Source organism: Meriones unguiculatus, chromosome 2 (genome assembly GCF_030254825.1).
Source record: "Meriones unguiculatus strain TT.TT164.6M chromosome 2, Bangor_MerUng_6.1, whole genome shotgun sequence".
Lineage (NCBI taxonomy): Eukaryota > Metazoa > Chordata > Mammalia > Rodentia > Muridae > Meriones > Meriones unguiculatus.
Window position 1 is genome coordinate 9110758 of NC_083350.1, and position 17448 is coordinate 9128205.

General features: G+C 39.9%; 1 protein-coding gene across 2 annotated transcripts in view; it reads left to right on the forward strand.

Moving 5' to 3' along the window:
* Window positions 1–17448, forward strand: part of Atp9b (ATPase phospholipid transporting 9B (putative)) — a 220528-nt gene that overhangs the window by 129563 nt on the left and 73517 nt on the right. For both annotated transcript variants that reach the window (XM_060376990.1, XM_060376991.1), the window contains exon 12: window positions 11064–11224. In XM_060376990.1, coding sequence (XP_060232973.1) covers window positions 11064–11224 — 161 coding nt within the window. The remainder of the gene's footprint in view (window positions 1–11063; window positions 11225–17448) is intronic.

Consider the following 17448-nt stretch of genomic DNA (forward strand, 5'->3'; position numbering starts at 1 on the left):
AGGTCAGTTTCTCTATTTTAATACCTAAGGTGTGAGGAATGGTGACAATTTTATGAAAGTGATTAATTCAGTACATCCCAAGTGATTTTGTTTGTTTTATGATTTGTTTTGAGTGGTTTTGGTGATTAGGGCCTTTTTAGGCTTAGAGATTGTTTCTATGCATTTGACAGAAGACTTCTTCAGCCCTCTTCCCATAGATGATAAGCTTGCACCCGGGCACTAGCCTGTAGCACCGTATTATATTAATGTATTTTACGTGTAATTTAGAGAACAAGAAGAATACCCTGATTTGAAGTCTAAACTGTCCCCTGTGGCACTGGCACAGCTGATAATCGTGAACGAGAAAGATGTGTATATCAAATAGTTTACAAAATGAAGCCAGCTGTGTTTCCCTACATACTGTGGCTTCCTGACATGCATCATTAAACCTTATTAGCTACTTCCTTTTACAAAGATTCTTGTAGTCTTGAACATTGCATATTAACATTTTCTGCCCCTCCAACTGGAAATTATTTGCTTTATTGTAGAGTGTCAACTTGCTCTAGTTTCTGATGCGTTCTAATTGGTACTTTAGAGTATAATCATCGTGAGATACCACGCCATGCATTTCTTTATTTGGAAATTAATACAGACCTTTTCACTTTATCTGTCAATCTGAGCAACTTTTCACACAATTCCCAACTCTTGAGATTGCTTACAAGCCATTAAGTATGAAATGGTTCATAAAATGTCTGTAAAGACATAAAGTAACACAAAAATTTTAGATGGTTTGAAATAGTGTTACATTTGCCAAGATACCAGCAATAAAGCTTTAGACCGTTTTAATAATAAAAGGGTGATTAAGGAAGATGAAAAGTTTATTTAACCATATTACCCTTATCATTTAAATGTTTCAGCAAATCTTCTGAATTTTATTTTCCTCTCAAAACAAACAAAAAAAAAATGCAAAACATGAGCTCTGTGGATTTTGGAAGCCAAGGAGCTGATTTAGAGGTAAATGTTAGATAGGATAGCATCACTTCAATTTTTTTCTCTGTCTTTGCCATTCTGTGACTGCCATTCTGCTCTGCTGTCCTAAAAATTAAAATGTTTACCTCTTATTAACTTCTAGTTAATAGCTACTTAAGCTGATGTGTGGGTGGGACAGAAAATGGCAGAAACTAGTTGTTCAAGATGATAGTAATTCTGAGGTGCTTCGAACACTGGCCAACATTTTATATCTTCACATGTTTTTTTCAGTGTTATTATAAATAGGTAGTATGCATCTTATTATCAGAACACTTAATGAATTAACTGAAAGAATACTCCTAGGTTTGGTCTCAGTACTATTTCAGCCATAGTCCTTTTGAATCAGTGAGCAGCTCTTGATTTAAAAGCACTCTTGCCGGTTTTTGTAGCGATAGATATCCTGGAGAATGCGGAGGGACCTTCTTCAGTAGTCCATATATCACATAGATTCAGTCATCCATGAAGCATCGGGGGAGAGTCAGACCTGATATTTGCCATAGTGTCGGTGTTAAAGCTCTTTTCCTGCATCCCTTGCCTTGCCTTTTTTCTGAGCTTCCTGGCACAGAAGGGCTCTAACAGAGCTGTGTAAAGATTCTTAAGCTGTGACTCTTGTGTAGCTAAACTATACCACCATGATATTGCCCAGTTAAACACTCAGGAGTTTTCTGTTGTCCTCTTGCTATTCCTAAGATGCTGTGAGTCAGAATTAGTAACCTCAGATGACTTAGCAAACTTCCACTAGAGAAAGCAGACAATCTACAAAAACTAAGAGTGCATACATTGGAAGCCCTGAGTATATGTTCAGTGATTTCCTTAAGTCTTGATAGAGTCCAGAATTTCAGTAGTATTATCAAATTATTTAAAAGCACAAGATTTGATTCTATTGAGTAATATATTTTATAAGCTAGCATCTTCAAATGAATATTTAAGAGCAACTCTGAAGAATGATTTAACAGACTCTCTCTCCCAGGATATCTAAAAGAAGGTACTTGCTACATGAAGAAATAGACCAACACTTACACATATACCCTCCAGAATAAAATGTATCAAATAGTATCTTCAGATTGAACTGTTAGAAACAGTGGAACAAAATGAGAAGGGATAAGTACCCTATGTCTTAAGGAAAGCAGTGGTTTGACTAGTGAGCCCAGAACCTGCTAGGTGTATTCACATTCCGTGAGAGCACTGGTGACTCAAGCTCAGTCTGCTGTCTCCAGATAGTAAAGACCAGGCTAGTGTTCTACTTCTGAAATACATTCAGAAGGTAAATAGTATTTACTAAAACACATACAAAGTTGCCAAAATAAGTTGCATGTGGCCCACTGCATGAGTGTAGACAGGTAAGACTTAGTAGTTCATATTCCAAAAGGAAAAATAAACACACTTAAGACAGGAAAAAAATCCACCACAGATTACCACACACATGTATCAAAACAAACAGAGATGAGCAATGAAAACAAACAGAAAAAAAAAAAAGTAACCCATCAACCAACCTGCTCAATAGTGAAGAGGGTTTTCCCAAAGCAGATATCATGGTTGTCAAGCAAACCAAAGATGGCATTGACTTCCAGGGATGACCTGATAAGGCCATGGAACCCTGAGGAAATGAACTGGGCACCTGTGGAGAATGTCCCAGGACAGAGCCATCTCAGTCAGATAAATCTGTGTCTTCTCAAGGATGTGCACACACTCATCTGTATGTTATAGATAACACATTTTTTGAGTTAAAAATAATAATAACCCATGATGCTGTTCAACACAGTTGTTCAGTCCATTCTGCCTTTAAAAAGAGGGCTGCACGTTATCCTTGACTCCTGGAATCCATGGAGAGCATTTGTGGCTCTGCCTCATTGACTTAGCCAATGAATTACTAGCATCCAGAGGCAGGTTTTTTTGGGTGTGTGTGTGTGTATGTATGTATTTTGCTTTTTTTTGCACATATTCTTAAATGTCTGCCAAAGCATTGCTTCCAGAGTGACAAGTAATTTTTACCAAGTAGGTGAATTTGTAACTACAAAGTCTTTGATAATTCAGAAAGACTATAAAACTCCAGATTATTGAGTCTTTCATATGTCATTAATAACCATAAATGTCAATTAATGGGGGGAGGAACCTGCTTTTAATTTAAGTTTCATGACAAGAACATTATCTACATAAAATGTAAGAATTGGGTGTAGTTTATGAGTTTTACATAGTTAAACTAAGTTGCCAACCAAATACCTGACCTCAGACACCAGTCATGTGACTGGTGCTGCATACTGAGATGTGTGCTGTCAGTGGCTAGTGTAAGGTTTTGACGTAATTCCTTTAAGTTGGTGGATGATTTGATCAAACCACTTAAAACTGAAGGCTCTCTGTATTGTTACCACAGAATCAGGTAAATACACTCAGGCTGTTCCGACCACTCTGCAAACTCTAGCTGCCATTTCACACACTTGGCTTATACACTGTATAGCATTTTGAGTGTGTTGGGGTGGGAGCTTCAAATCTTTAATAGGATTTCTTCCTTATACTGGTAGATTTTTATTCAGAGAGCTCTCCCAGCCCTATAGTCCAGAGTGTTTAAAGCCTAACAATTCTGCCCTGAACTCTTCATGATAAGAAGATATTTAGGTCAACTCTGCTGTCAAGAAAAAAAAAAAGAAAGAAAGAAAGTAAATCCATGAGGTTAATGTACTGAGCAGGTGATCTAAGAAGCCATGCTTTACAGAGAGCAGACTCCAGGAAGACTCTGTGTCAACCTGGAGTGCCCTCTGCTGGCAAAGCCTTGCCATGCCACACACTCAACTTTGGACATAAAAGAGGAAATGAATGAAATGCCAACCTAACCATGGTACTGAGTATTTTGAGAATGTGGACCATGGATGAGAGTGAGAACTAACTGGAGGATTTGGTCTCCTTTTATAGCCACCCATGAAAGGTGCTACAGATATGGTATAATGGTCAGAAGTCAGGTGCTTTAGAAAATACAGGCTTATCTTTACACCTATGCTAGATTTCAGTATCCTTTGTGTATCTAAAGTAAAGACGAAACTTCGAGATCTTTTACAGATTTCCCTTATTTATACTTGTTTTAAACACAATTTTGATGTTTCACAGTAGAAATTTTTGAAATAATTTGTAATTAAAATAAAAATTGTAGCAAAACAACATGTTAAATTGTATTGTCCTAAATTTGCTGGCTTTTTAGCATTTTGATTGTTTTTCAATAAAAGTTTTAATGTCAGTAAGGGTTGCTAGCCAGCAATCAGCAGGACCAGTCTATCCCACTTGAACCTGCAGAATCAGCACAAGCTTTTCAGAAGAGACCCAAGACTTGATGCATGCACAGATGCATGTGCTTGGCTGCTGTGCTCTTTTCTGGTATCACTTCAAGTTGTGAAGGATGACCTGGTATGAGTGGACTATGTCATAGGAAAGGCCAGAGTCAGTGTGTAAGCTGCAGTGTTTTTAGAAGGCGAGTACCACAGTGCTCTTAAGTTGAGTGTACCGCAGGTGCCAGGAGTCAGTCATTCACTGTGATGAAGCCAGGTCACAATGTGCATTTTTCTACACATAGGAGGGAAATGGGGCCTACCTGTGTGAGATCTACTTGAAAGCCTTTGTCTCCTGATTATGTTTCTCCTTGAGTGTTGAAAGGAGCTTCCCTTCTCTTTGTTTGGTACTTGACACTTGTAAGATTTTTTTGTTTTTATTTTTAAAAAAAATGATGATCCTGTGTGTGTTTGTGAGTGAGTGTGTGCACCAGTGGGTACACATGTTGAGGCCAAAGTTGGCATCAAGTGTTGTCCCTCAATCACTTCTCCACCTTTGTGTTTTGAGGCAAGTTCTTTTCAACCTGGAGCACACTGATTCCACTTAGCTCCTGTCCAACAAGCCCAAAGGTCCTCCTGCCCCTCCCCGTCAGCAGGGAGGCTAGAGACCTGTGCTGAGCCTGCCTTTACATGGGGCCAGAGACTGAGTTCAGGTCCTCAGGCTTGCACTGTAAGTGAGCACTTGACCAACCACGCAGTCTCCTCAAGGCGTCTACATTCTCTTTTTAAATGTAAATAACCAAAGAAAAAATGTTTTGTATAATACATTTAGGAAGCCAAGATAAAACCCTAAATTGTGAGTGAAAAGTAGTCAAAGTTCTTTTGCAGATAAGTACGTGGGTTATGAACTATTGTTTCACAGTAGACCTGAATGTCTTACGTAAATACAGAGTTTGATAAATTTTAAGGTAAATATTCTGTAATTGTGAGCATTATCACACTGGTACTTACTTAGAGAGCTCTTAAAGCACAGATTATTGAGCCAATAGACAATAATGGCCAAAAGAAGCTCTTCTTATTTCGCAGATCACTGGGGCGGCAACAGTAATAGTCAGATACATCGTCAGCGCATGGCCAGCTGCATGGGTGCAGACAGTTAAGACTTAGTAGTTCATATCCCAAAATGAATAAGTAAACAAGCTGGACGTGCCAAAAGCTATCTCATTTTACCATGGTTTGAAGTGATAACTTCAAAAAAGATCTACTAATAATTTAAGCTCCATTATAGGAAGTTATTGACATAAGATTTGGGGATTAGATGAAATATGCAGCCTTTATTTAAATACGAATACAGATCTTAAAATTACTTTCTTCTTCCATCTTCATATTGGGCTAAACGTGATAGTACAAACTGATTTTTTTCAGACATTGAAATGAAATATTCCTTTTATAGGAATCCAGTTAGGTTCATAGAAGTTCTGCATCAGTGTTGTATTAAATCTGAATAAAAAGACATAGTTGTCTAGAAATAGCTGGTAAGAAGATATTAATGGTTACCATTTTCCTCCTTATGCATCTTTTTGTTTTGTTGTTGTTGTTGAATTATTTTTATTAATTACAGTTTATTCACTTTGTATTCCCCCTGTACTTCCCTCCCTCCTCCCCTTTCAATCCCACCCTCCCTCTGAGCCACCCCTGTCCCTCTCCCAGTCCACTGATAAGGGAGGTCCTCCTCCCTTTCCCTCTGATCCTAGTCTATCAGGTCTCATCAGGACTGGCTGCATTGTCTTCCTCTGTGGCCTGGTAAGGCTGCTCCCCCCTCAGGGGGAGGTGATCAAAGAGCAAACCAATTAGTTCATGTCAGACACAGTCTGTGTCCCCATACCTTCATGCAGGGGTTCCAGGCCATCTCCATGAGTAGTCCTTGGCTGGAGTATCAGTTTCAGAGAAGACCCCTGTGCCTAGACTTTTTGAATCTGTTGCTCTCCTTGTGGAGCTCCTGTCTTCTACAGGTCTTACTCTCTCCCACTTCTTTCATAAGATTTCGTGCACTCTGCAGATATGCTCATGATCATGGAGTCTCAAATGAATTAGACATTTTATCAGACGCTTCTTTCTTTTTCAAATTGTACAATATTTACAGGAAAGACATAGGGCAAATTAAAATATATAGTTTTCTTCAACAGTGAAAATTGGCTCTTTGAAATTTTGTGATTCTAAAATACTCCCACATAAGGAATGAATACGTGTGAATTCTAGTGGACTGGTAAGAATGCTGTGATATTTTTGTTCTTTGAATCTAGTTGTGATGGTACCAATAGTTACTGGTATTTCAGAGCTGTGTTTCTAAGATTTTATACCTTAATACATTTGCTCTAGTTTGGTGTGCACATTCATTTCGTAGGAACTTAGTCTGTGTGGGTACTTTTAACTTTGAGATGGATGGGAATGGTGCTGTTCTACAGAGATAAGGTCCGTTTCTCATTCGTCCTGGTTTCATTAAAAAAAAAACAAAAAAAAAAAACAAAAAACTGACTGATCTTTTCTTGATTAAGCAGGAGAACACCGTATTTACCCTTTATTGTTGATATAAACCATTATTTTACTGAGAACCATTAGCTATTTAAAACTTGGTACATAAATTAAAGAGGAGCTAAATGGATTTGTGATCGTTGCCATTAGTAGCATTTTAGATTATACAGGCAATTATTGTGTTCATTATCCTAGAACAGCCCCTTTACAGAGCCATTGTGGTTGTCTTAGGCATTATGCACAAATTTTCCCTTGGAGATTAAAATTTCCAGTAGCGTATTTAATTTTGTTATCACAGTTGTTTCAAATAAAACAAATATTATGACAAGCAGAAGAAAATTTGCTTTACTAATATAAGAACTTAGTAGTAAATGTTGGAAAACACTTCCTAGAATATTTAATTTACCTTTTCTCATACAGTCATAATTACTTCAAATGGTTAATAATATATCTTCAGGTTAAAAAGGTTTTACAGTCCTTTCAGAAGGTTCTGGCTTGTTTGGGTGTTTAAGAAATTTCTTCATAATGCAAAGATACACATCAAAGCTGAAAGTGACACTATCTGTGACTTTGTAGTTACCTAATTTTTCTTTGAAGTACTTTTTGAGTCTCTCAGGTTTTAGATAGAGAAACTTTTAAAAATGTTGCAGAGAAATTGAATATTAAAAGGTTATTAATTGAAAGTATTTTGTTTTTTCAAACAAACTAGTGTTGAAAACATCTTTTCTTACTGTTGCCCTTTCTGGGAATTAACCAAAGTCAGGTTAAGGAAGGGCAGAAAGGCCCTGAAAGAACATGAGGGTACCTTCCTGCCCACTGGGGGAGTGGCCTCTGACCCTTTTGTGTCTGTCATCATCGCCCCCTCTCTCCCTGGAAGGGGGTGGGAAAAGGGAGCATTTGGTTGCCTTCAAAATTGCTATCAACTGGTTGACAGTCAGCTACATCTGTCTTGCTCAATTAGAAAGGTAGTAATGTCTTGAGTTATCTGCACTTCCTGTGCACGGGCTGCTTTAGTGTGTCCATCCTCTCTGTGGCATTCATTTCTCAGAGGATTTGTGCAAGCTTTTGCTCTCTCACTACTCTGATGCAGGGGGAAGTGTGAGGCAGTGGTTATGCATTTCGCAAGACAGTAATTCTTTATTTTATTACAAAAAAAGGCCAACTCTGGAAGGCCAGATTAAATCATTCCTTTCACTTTTTAATGGGATTTGGATGAATAGAGTAAAATATGCACTTTGCATTCATTGATAGCATCTTTAGGTTGAGGTAATTGAGTCTTTTTTCCCTGACTGAATGAATAATGACTTCATCTGATCCTCAGTGAGGCCTGAAACTTAGACTGCCTTTGTCACAGCAGAAAGATCTGGGCTTTGAAACATGCTCTACTTCCCTGGCTTAATTTTTCTTCATTTTAATCCAAAACCCTATTTTTCTCAATAATTCAAGCATAAACTATGTAGTAGTGAACTAGCGGAAATCGCATGGTATTTGTCCTCCTTGTGCTGCTTTTTAAATGGAGCTGATAAATCAGCCACTGAGGTCTGAGCTGCCTCATTCTCAAGAGAAGGAAAGCAACGCTGGGGAATTGTCAAATCTCTTGAATACTGGTGCTTTCAAAGTGCTCCCTCTCTCGGGAAGTAGTCACTTTACTGTTCTACTGTGAGACCTGAAGGTGGGAAGGCCATGCTGGGCCTGAGGGTAGTCCCACATGATTTCCGGGCTGAGGCAATCATTTGCTGCTGAGGACTACAGCACTTGTTCTTAGGCAAACAAAAAGCTGGGAGTCTTTGGTCTCCACAGCTTCTGTCGAAATGAGCTGCTTTGTGCAGAGGAGCTTCTGTGTCAAACCATGACCCATTTGTCATCATGGGAGTGATATTCTGTGTAAATCTGACATGTAGTTATTGTTTGGAATAGTTATGGCAGGCCAGGGAGCCCCTGAGTGAGGGCATGCTGCAGATGCACTGGGCTCTGTTCCACACAGCAGGCCTGTGCCGCAGGGGAGGAGAGGTGCCCTGGGCACTGGTGTGGGTCCAGGCGCCAGGTGTTCTCCTGGGTCCTGGTCAGTGGCTCTGGTTTCTATAGAGCTTTGAAAGATCATGGTGTGTTTACCAACATATTTCAGACATAACCCTGGATAGAGAAGAACATTGTTTTGGGGTATTTCTCTTTCATAAGACATACAGTACTAGCATCTATCCGTTTTTCTGAGTAGACTCTTTCTGGTAGGTAAAAAGGAGTTCTCATAATTAACTCATTTTCATAACCTTAGAGTCTAATACAAGGTGTAGGAAGCATGTAATTACTCGTTTAATTAGTTTTCTTTACAAAGTACTTAATGGGCTTTCTGAGAAACTTGTTTTGTTTTCTTTCTCACAATGGCTTTTCATGGTCTCATAAGAAAATATTTTTGTGGCAAATATTAATCAAAACTAGATTTGAAGTAAATTATGAGCTGTGGGAAAAGCTAACTTTCTTAGGCTATGAAGTAAAATGTATTAGTTCAGCTAATACTCAGATTTTTACATTTAAAAGAGTTTTGCTTGCTTTATTTTTTTTTTTAAGATTTTTGTGGTCATATTCTCTTCTTCCCTCTCCCCTTTTTCTCACTCTGTTTCTTTTCTTTTCTTCTTCTCTCTCTCACAACCCTGCTTCACTTTTCTTTTTCCCAAAAGCTTTGCCAAATTCAAGGAAAGTTAAGGTGGCAGAGAGATGTTTAGCCTGATAGCACTCCGTCTGCTATTCAAACCATCTGAGTCAGGTATCCCAGTTCAGTCCTCCACATTGTTACCAGACTGCACCAGGCCGGCAGCTATGGCCTTATCTAGTATCGTGTGTGTGACCGGTGACCTATCTTCTCCAACTACCGGTATTCCAATGGGTAGTCCTATTTCATATAAGAGTTTGGTGCTGGGCAGGAAGCAAAGGCTCATACCTGTTTTTTAATATTTTGGAGGTAGAGGCAGGAGGATCAGTGTAAGTTAGAGGCCAGCCTGGTCTTTGTAGGGAGTTCCAGCTCAACCAGGTCTAAATAGCAAGATCCTGATTAAAAAAATAATAATAATAAATAAATAAATTTTAAAAAAAAATTGAGGCTACTCCCCAAAGTCACGTAGTTTATCTGAAGAGTACAGTGAACTAGCACACCTGCTAGACTTCCCGAGTTGTACTCCATGATACTGTACAGTGTAACTTCTCAGAGTCCTGTCAAGATGCTGCTGATGGGTCCTCTTTTGTACAGTAAGAAAACTGAAGGCCCAGGGTTATACCCTCAGGAATGAGGGCTGAGTTCAAGTGAGCAGCTCAGTGTCCTTAGCTGCTGTGTGTGCTGTATGCCTTCATTTCTCCCTCGCTCTCCTATTGCGGCTTCTCTGTGTTAACTAGAACCTCAAGCACCATTCCCCCTCCTGCCCACACACTTTGGTCTTTATGAATTACATAGGGAGAAGCCATTTACAGAAATTGCCAGAGTTCAGAATCGGAGCTGCACATTTCAGTTGAGCTGGCTGTGTTCTCTTTACTTGTAGGGCAAGAGCTACTTGGGCAGCATGCTCCTTGTTTCCAAAGTCAAGGAGAAATGACTGCCTTTGCTGTAATCTTCCTTACATTTATGTGCTCACCTAGAAATCAATCCACAGGATGAGTATCAGTGTAGTTTCCCATACTGGCGGGATCAGAAGCATGGTACTTGCACAAATGAGGCAGGTTCTAATTCTAAACTAACCTCCACGCTTGGCCTTTGTCTGTGTAAGTTCTTGTGGAGACTTGAAGCACATCATCCTGCACTAGGGGACTCTGGATCTGAGTGGAGGGTGTTCAGGGAAGCCTGAGAGTGAGATCAGGGATGCTTGTGTGACCTGACATGCCACAGAAGATGCGCTTTTGTCCTCACAAAGGAGTTCTGATGTAGGGCTGGGCATGGAGATGGCTGCCTACAACCTGCTCTTATAATTCTTGGTCTTGTCATGTTGTCAGCATCGTTTCATCTATCACACTGCGGATGTAGCTGTAGTGGAGGTCACTCTGGTCTGCTGATTGACCATAAGATATTCCCTGAGAATTCTCCACAGGTTGCAGCACATTTTCAAACATTCTGCCTCAACCTATGAGAGGCTTGCAAAGAGAAAATTAAATGTTCTCTGTTGCATTATTATAAAGACTATTAAAATCTTTCCTTTTCTCAAGCCATTGTTTCAGTGTGCTCTTATCAGGGTGACAGGGATGGGGCCAGCTTGAGCATGTACTAATGCTGCACTTTCTTTTTTTTAGGTTGGTTTATTGGACCTTGAACTCAATCAGCTGACGAAGGCGCTATTTCTGGCTTTAGTTGTTCTTTCTGTTGTTATGGTAACCTTGCAGGGTTTCGCAGGCCCATGGTACCGTAATCTTTTTCGGTTCCTCCTCCTCTTTTCCTACATCATTCCAATAAGGTAGGTTTAAAACTGGAAGAAGACAAATGTCTCATTTCATAATGTGTGATTTTGCTGAAATTGTTTTATCAGAATGTAAAAGAAGTTACCCAAGCAAAGCTATAGAAGAAGGGGCCAGGAACTCACATTATCTGTACAAGTGGAGTTTGGGAGGGGACATGACTAATTTTGCTAGAGTAATTTAGAGAGTGCCAGTTTTCCTGCTTTTAACAGTGCTGTCTCAACAGTTGGTAGACACCTCTTGTTCAAACATAAATATGAGTCTAAGAGGAAAATTTTTACAAATTGCTGTTGCTGTTTTACTTCCAGTTCTCTAGGGTCTATGTACATTGTCAACATGTAAAGTTACCTATTTTTAAAAGCCAGACCTATTAGTGTAGGCCTGTAATCCGTAGCAGCCATAGTCATGATGCTAAGGCCTGGCTACATAGCAAGACCCTGTCTCAAGAAACAAACCAAAATGAAGGTGCCCAATGTTCAAGTTAGATTAGATACTGACCAGACCGAGGCACTCTTTAAAGGAACTGTTTTTTCAAAATGATAAGGACTCTAACTAGAGATTGGTGTATAAACACCAATATTAATATTCAGTATTTAAAGACTCATAAAGTCACAAAAATGATATCTTTAAAAAGATATACTTAGTGTGTTTGTATGTGTGATATGAGTATACCTTGTGAATCAGAAATGAAGTCTGAATCTAGACCATCTGATTCAAATGAAGTCTGAATCATTTGTAATGTCAGTTAAGGTGCGAGTATTACAGGCAATAGGGTTCTTTGTGCCGCTACTATTGCTATAACTGAGTCACTGCTCATGTGTACATTCCTCACTTTCTGACACAGCCTCGAAGCCAGCCAGCTCCAAAACTTTGGCTTTGGGAAGCATAAGCATGTACCAGATTATCATTGTTGTCAAGCAAATTCTGTCTTAAGGCCTTACCTCATACATAGGCTAGGCTTGCCTTCTCTTACCTCTCCAAGAATAACATAAGACTGTTTGTGTAGTAAGCTTTTCACACCTGGCTGTGCTGTCTACGGGGGTACCCACGTTTAGTCCTTTGTCATTCAGACATGACCTAAGTATGCCCCTCAGGCTTAGGAAGATCCCACAAAGCTGTCCCGGGACCTTGCTGTCCCAAGACCTTGCTGTCCTGTCAGTGACTGCGGTTCTGTGTGGGTCTGTGCTGATGCCTGTCTTCTTTGTTGAGCACCTCTCTCTACCACTAAGCTCTGTAAAGAATATGGACTGCTTGAACAATCAGTTTTGTATCCAGCCAGAGCCAAGGACACAGTGTGCAGGAAGAGCTCCTCAACATACCTGCTTTGGAAAGTTAAATGGGTACAAACCATCATAGACACCATGTATGCTTGTACTGAATACTAGACATGAGTTCAAGGACAGGTCTTTGTCCCCAGAGCCCTGCTAGGTACTGGGAGTGGCTAGAGTGTACTGTGGAGTCACATGCCTGTTTTATTCAACAGTTTTGTCACAATTTACTCAGCTATCCTCCAGGAAGCTCGTCAGCGGTGCCCTTTGAACCTCAGCTGTGCTACAGACGCACAGTTTGCAGTGATCCAGACTCTGTTATCACCATCCACTGCCACCTTCTACTCAATGTCCTCCTTCCCACAGTCTGGTTCCTGCCATTCCTATGTACCCCGATCTTCCCTTGCACAATACCCACTGTCACTGGACATTCACCAAGGAGGAAACTCACTTGTTCAGGGTAAAAAGATGAATGTATTCCCTGTCTAGGAACTCCAGCCTAGGACAGTCACAGAGGACCGCCCAGTTCTGAAAGGACGAGCTTCTCCTGGACCAGGCTGGACCAGTCCCAGGCAGAGGCCAGAACTTCTTAGTGCCTGGGACTAGAGTGGCAGCCTCTCTCCTGTGGGAAAATGATACCAACTTCCGGACTTGTTGGTGGACGTTGTGAAATGTAACCCCAAAGTGACATTAGGCTACATATTCATTTTACCTGGAGGCAGTGACAGAGGACTTCAGGGCTTCCTCTGGGACTTAGCTGCACATCCTCATGGTGCTTTATTTCTGCTGTTTGCATGATGTGGTCAGTCATAAATGTTCCATGTGTCCTTACAAATACCGTGTTCTCTGGAGGGAACTCTTGTACAGATGTCACTGGATTAATCTTGTGGGCTCTTAAAATCATCCCTATGGGTCTTGATAAAGGAGATCCCCTAACTTTAAGTACAGTATCTCACCATGATTATGGTTTTCCTCATTCCCATGGTCCATTTGTGTATTTTAAGGCTCTATTATTAGATGTGTACAGCCTTAGAATTGCTTTTTTGTGTGTGAATGAAAAGGTTTTAGCAATAGTGTGTAGCTAGGGATTTTTGTTTTTCAACCCTTCATGATCTTTACATTTATTATACTTAAGTGACTTGCCTGCATGTGTTTTTACTTTATTTGTTCTACCTCTACATTTTTTGTGCCTTTTGACGTCTTTAAAAGTTTTTCTTACCCTTGTAATTCATTGTGTTCTGTCTTGTAGCTTTCCTAGAAGTATTACCCCACACATATAAAAAAGCCCATATCTTTGCTTTTCTTTAAACTGATTCCAGTACCTTAAAATATTTGAACTCTAGCACCCCCTGTCTCATTGTTAAATATCTCTCTCTCTCTCTCTCTCTCTCTCTCTCTCTCTCTCTCTCTCTCTCACTATATTCCACTTGTATTTAGCTCTTCTGTTCTACACATCTGTCTTTTTACTCATACTTAAGCCTTGCAGGCAACCTCTAGGGCTTGAGCTTCTCCACACCATCCTGGGTTAGTGCAAGGTTTTGGTAGTGTGTCATGCTGCATATCCAGGACAGATGAAAGGATGGGCTTTGAACAATGCCAGTGTCATTTACAGACACCATTAGAAGATTATGTTTGAAATAACATTTGGAATATTTTATTACTTATGTCCTTTCTTTTTTTTTATTTATAATTAAAACAATTAGACGCTACTATAGGTGGTAACGTAGGCCACAATCAGTGCTCCAGGCTCATTTGGATAGTCAAAATGCACAAATAAATCGGTGTCCTGACACCTTCCTGTCCTGTCCCCCTTTCCTTAGCCCACTGTGCTGGTCAGTTTGCTGTCAGCTTCACACAGACTAGGCTCACCTGGGAAAAGAAACTTCAGCTGAGAAAGTGTCCTTATCAGATTGCCCCATAGGCAAGTAAGTCTGTGGGACATTTTCTTGATTAATGATTAATGTGTGAGGGCTCAACCCATTGTGTGTGGTGCCACCCTGAGCAGGTGGCCCTGGGTTAACTGAGTAAGTAAGCTAAGTGAACCAGTTAGCATTGTTTCTTCTGGACTATGCTACAGTGTCTACCTCCAGATTCCTGCTTGACTTCCTGCCCAGACTTCTCTCATTGATGGCTTGTGATCTGGACGTATAAACCAAGTGAACATTTTCTTTACCATGTCGCTTTGGTCCATGGTGTTTACCACAGCAGTAGAAAGCAAGCCAGGACACTTGCTGGCTATCCAGATGCCCTGGGTGATGATAGGCAATAGAGAAGACAAAAGGGAAGAAAGTGTGCTGTCAGAGGAAGGGAAAGCCTAGGATAGTACTGCCTGCCAGCTTGCACTCTCACTGCCTATATTTTCTCCAGGCTCACTTGTGCAAGATATCTGCTCTCACCTATTAAAGGAGTGAGTGACATTTCCCCATCTTCTCTGATGATGGGGAAATATTGATTCTCAAGATTTTCATTCTTGTGTTCTTCCTTTGGGTTGATTTTTTTTTTTAAAGTCTATTTGATAGTGAGAGGAATGCTCAGGGACCCTTCTTAGTTCCGGAGCACTTCTGTCGGGATCTGGACTGGCATTTATAGACTCTTTCCTTTTGTTTCTGTCTTCAGGAAAACAACACTGTAAGGTACTTGCCCCATTTATCTTTTATTCATTTAATAAAGCTAGGAATTTTAACAAAATTATGCCTTAGGAACATTGTTGGAACTAAAAGTGATTTCTGTTGTTTTTATGTTTGAATAGTTACTTGGATTTGTAGTGAAAATGGAAAATATCTAATAAGAAAATAAATGTGTTTTCACTATATGTGACTATGTAAACCTTTCATGTGTTTAGAACTGGGGAAAGTGGCCACTGGGTTAAGTGCCTGCTGCTTCACCACAAGGAAGTGAGGCAAGCACAGCACTCACACCTGTAATCCCTGTGGTGGGGGTTGGAGAAAGGAAGACTCCTCAGGCTCACTGTCCAATCAGGCTCCAGGTTCAGGTTCAGTGAGAAACTAGTCTCAGAAAATATGGTGGAAAGTAATAAAGGAAGACACTCAGTGTTCACCTTTGCCCCCTTTAAGTGCGTGTGTGTGCACACATGCATGCGCACACATGCACACACACACTTGTCTGTATGTTTAGATAGATTTATAAATATGAATATGCACATATACTTACCTGTGTATTTATCTTTGCACATGCGTGTACTGCCATACACGCCTATTTTAGTCTCTGTGGTTTTTAAAAATACTTGCTTACAAAATGATGATAATAAATACCAGGCTGTCTGCAATCTTCCGTTCTCTAGGTTTTGTGTGTGTGTGTGGTTTTTTATTTTTTTTTATTTTTAGTGAGTGTACTCAGCACGTTTATCTAGATGCGTTGAGTCTATGTAGACCATTTTGTAGCCTTTTCTCACTCTAGCATATCATGATCATGCCCACTTCAACACAACATACTACCTTGTTCCACACAGCTGGACCTACAGTTGTATCAACTTAACAGAAGGAATGAGAGCTGTAGAGTGTGAAGAACACAAGATGCTTATTTAGAGAACTGTGGTTTATCTTTAATGAAAACAAGTTTGATTTCCTGTTGCTAAGTTTCTATAAAATAAGGATAACAATTCATTTTAGTGTTTAAATGTGACTTTGGGCTTTTAAAGATATATTCCTTTGCAAAATATACAAATCTAGAAAGTAAAGTGCGTTTTCCTCCAGTGGCCGAAGAATCAGAAAACTTCAATTTACAAAAGTTAAGCATTTTATTAAAAGTATTCTGTGCAATGAAATAATTTTAAGCTATTTGATAACATTTACTGTAACCCTGAACTGAATGTATGCGCGTGTCTCCTAACAGGAGGCACCAGCAGAATTCTTAGTGCATCAGCACATTGGGGAACCCCAGAGAGGTCAGGGGTTTGCTGTTTCTTGTCCGCTTTCCTGAGATGCTTTAAAGTACCCCCTGTGATAATTGATCATCCAAAAACTGACTTCTCAGTGCTGAGTCAAAGAGATTTTGCTTCTGCATAAGGCGTACTTGAACAAGAAAGACAAAAATACTGTTAGACAAAGGAGATAATTATATCCCTTCTGAGGCATACTTAAGAACCTCTTGTACAGGCAGGGTCTTTCCTAACACATGGAACTGCAAGAGCTGTTTGTGGATTGGAGGAGACAGAGTTTCTCTTTCATTTTGCTGATGTCACCAAGTCAGAGCATGTGGGAGGCTCATCAGTGAAATGCTTAGAACTGGCCAGCTGGAGACTAATGGCACACTGGTCCTATCCGAGCCCTTTGCCTTGGAAGCTGGACACTCAAAGGTGCCAGGTGGTATTGGGCAACACTTGTACCAGGGTTAGCATGGAACTCTCTTTCTTTTCTTTTTCTTTCTTTTTTTTTTTAATTCTGTGAGGCATTTTTAATTAAAATAGTATATTATAGCACTCTGTTACCCTATGCAAAGAACTAGACACAGTATTTATAGATACTTTAGAACTTGAAAAATAGATGCCAGTAGTTATTAAGTTTTACACTCAGACAAAACTCCTGGCATACAACAGATTAAAGGGAGTTACTGGAAGAAGGGACTTCTGACATGGTAGTCATATTTTTAGTGATTACACTGAGCAACCCTTCTGGGATCATGAGAAGAAAAAAAGATTTCTTTTGCCAGAATTGTGTCTCTGTTGTTTGTCACAAATCATTTATTTAAAAGCAAAACTTCAGAGGGGTTACAATAGTAATCAGAGGCTTTAACTCTGTTTATACTGTTACACAAAGCAAATTGCATTGTGCTGTGAAAAATTACCAAATTGGGAAGCAATAGATACATTATTATCTTGAAGCTTTGGAAAGACAGGTATTTCATAGTCACAGAAAATGCCTAGCTCAAGAGGAAGGGAAGGAGGGAGGGAGGGAGGGAGGGAGGGAGGGAGGGAGGGAGGGAGGGAGGGAGGGAGG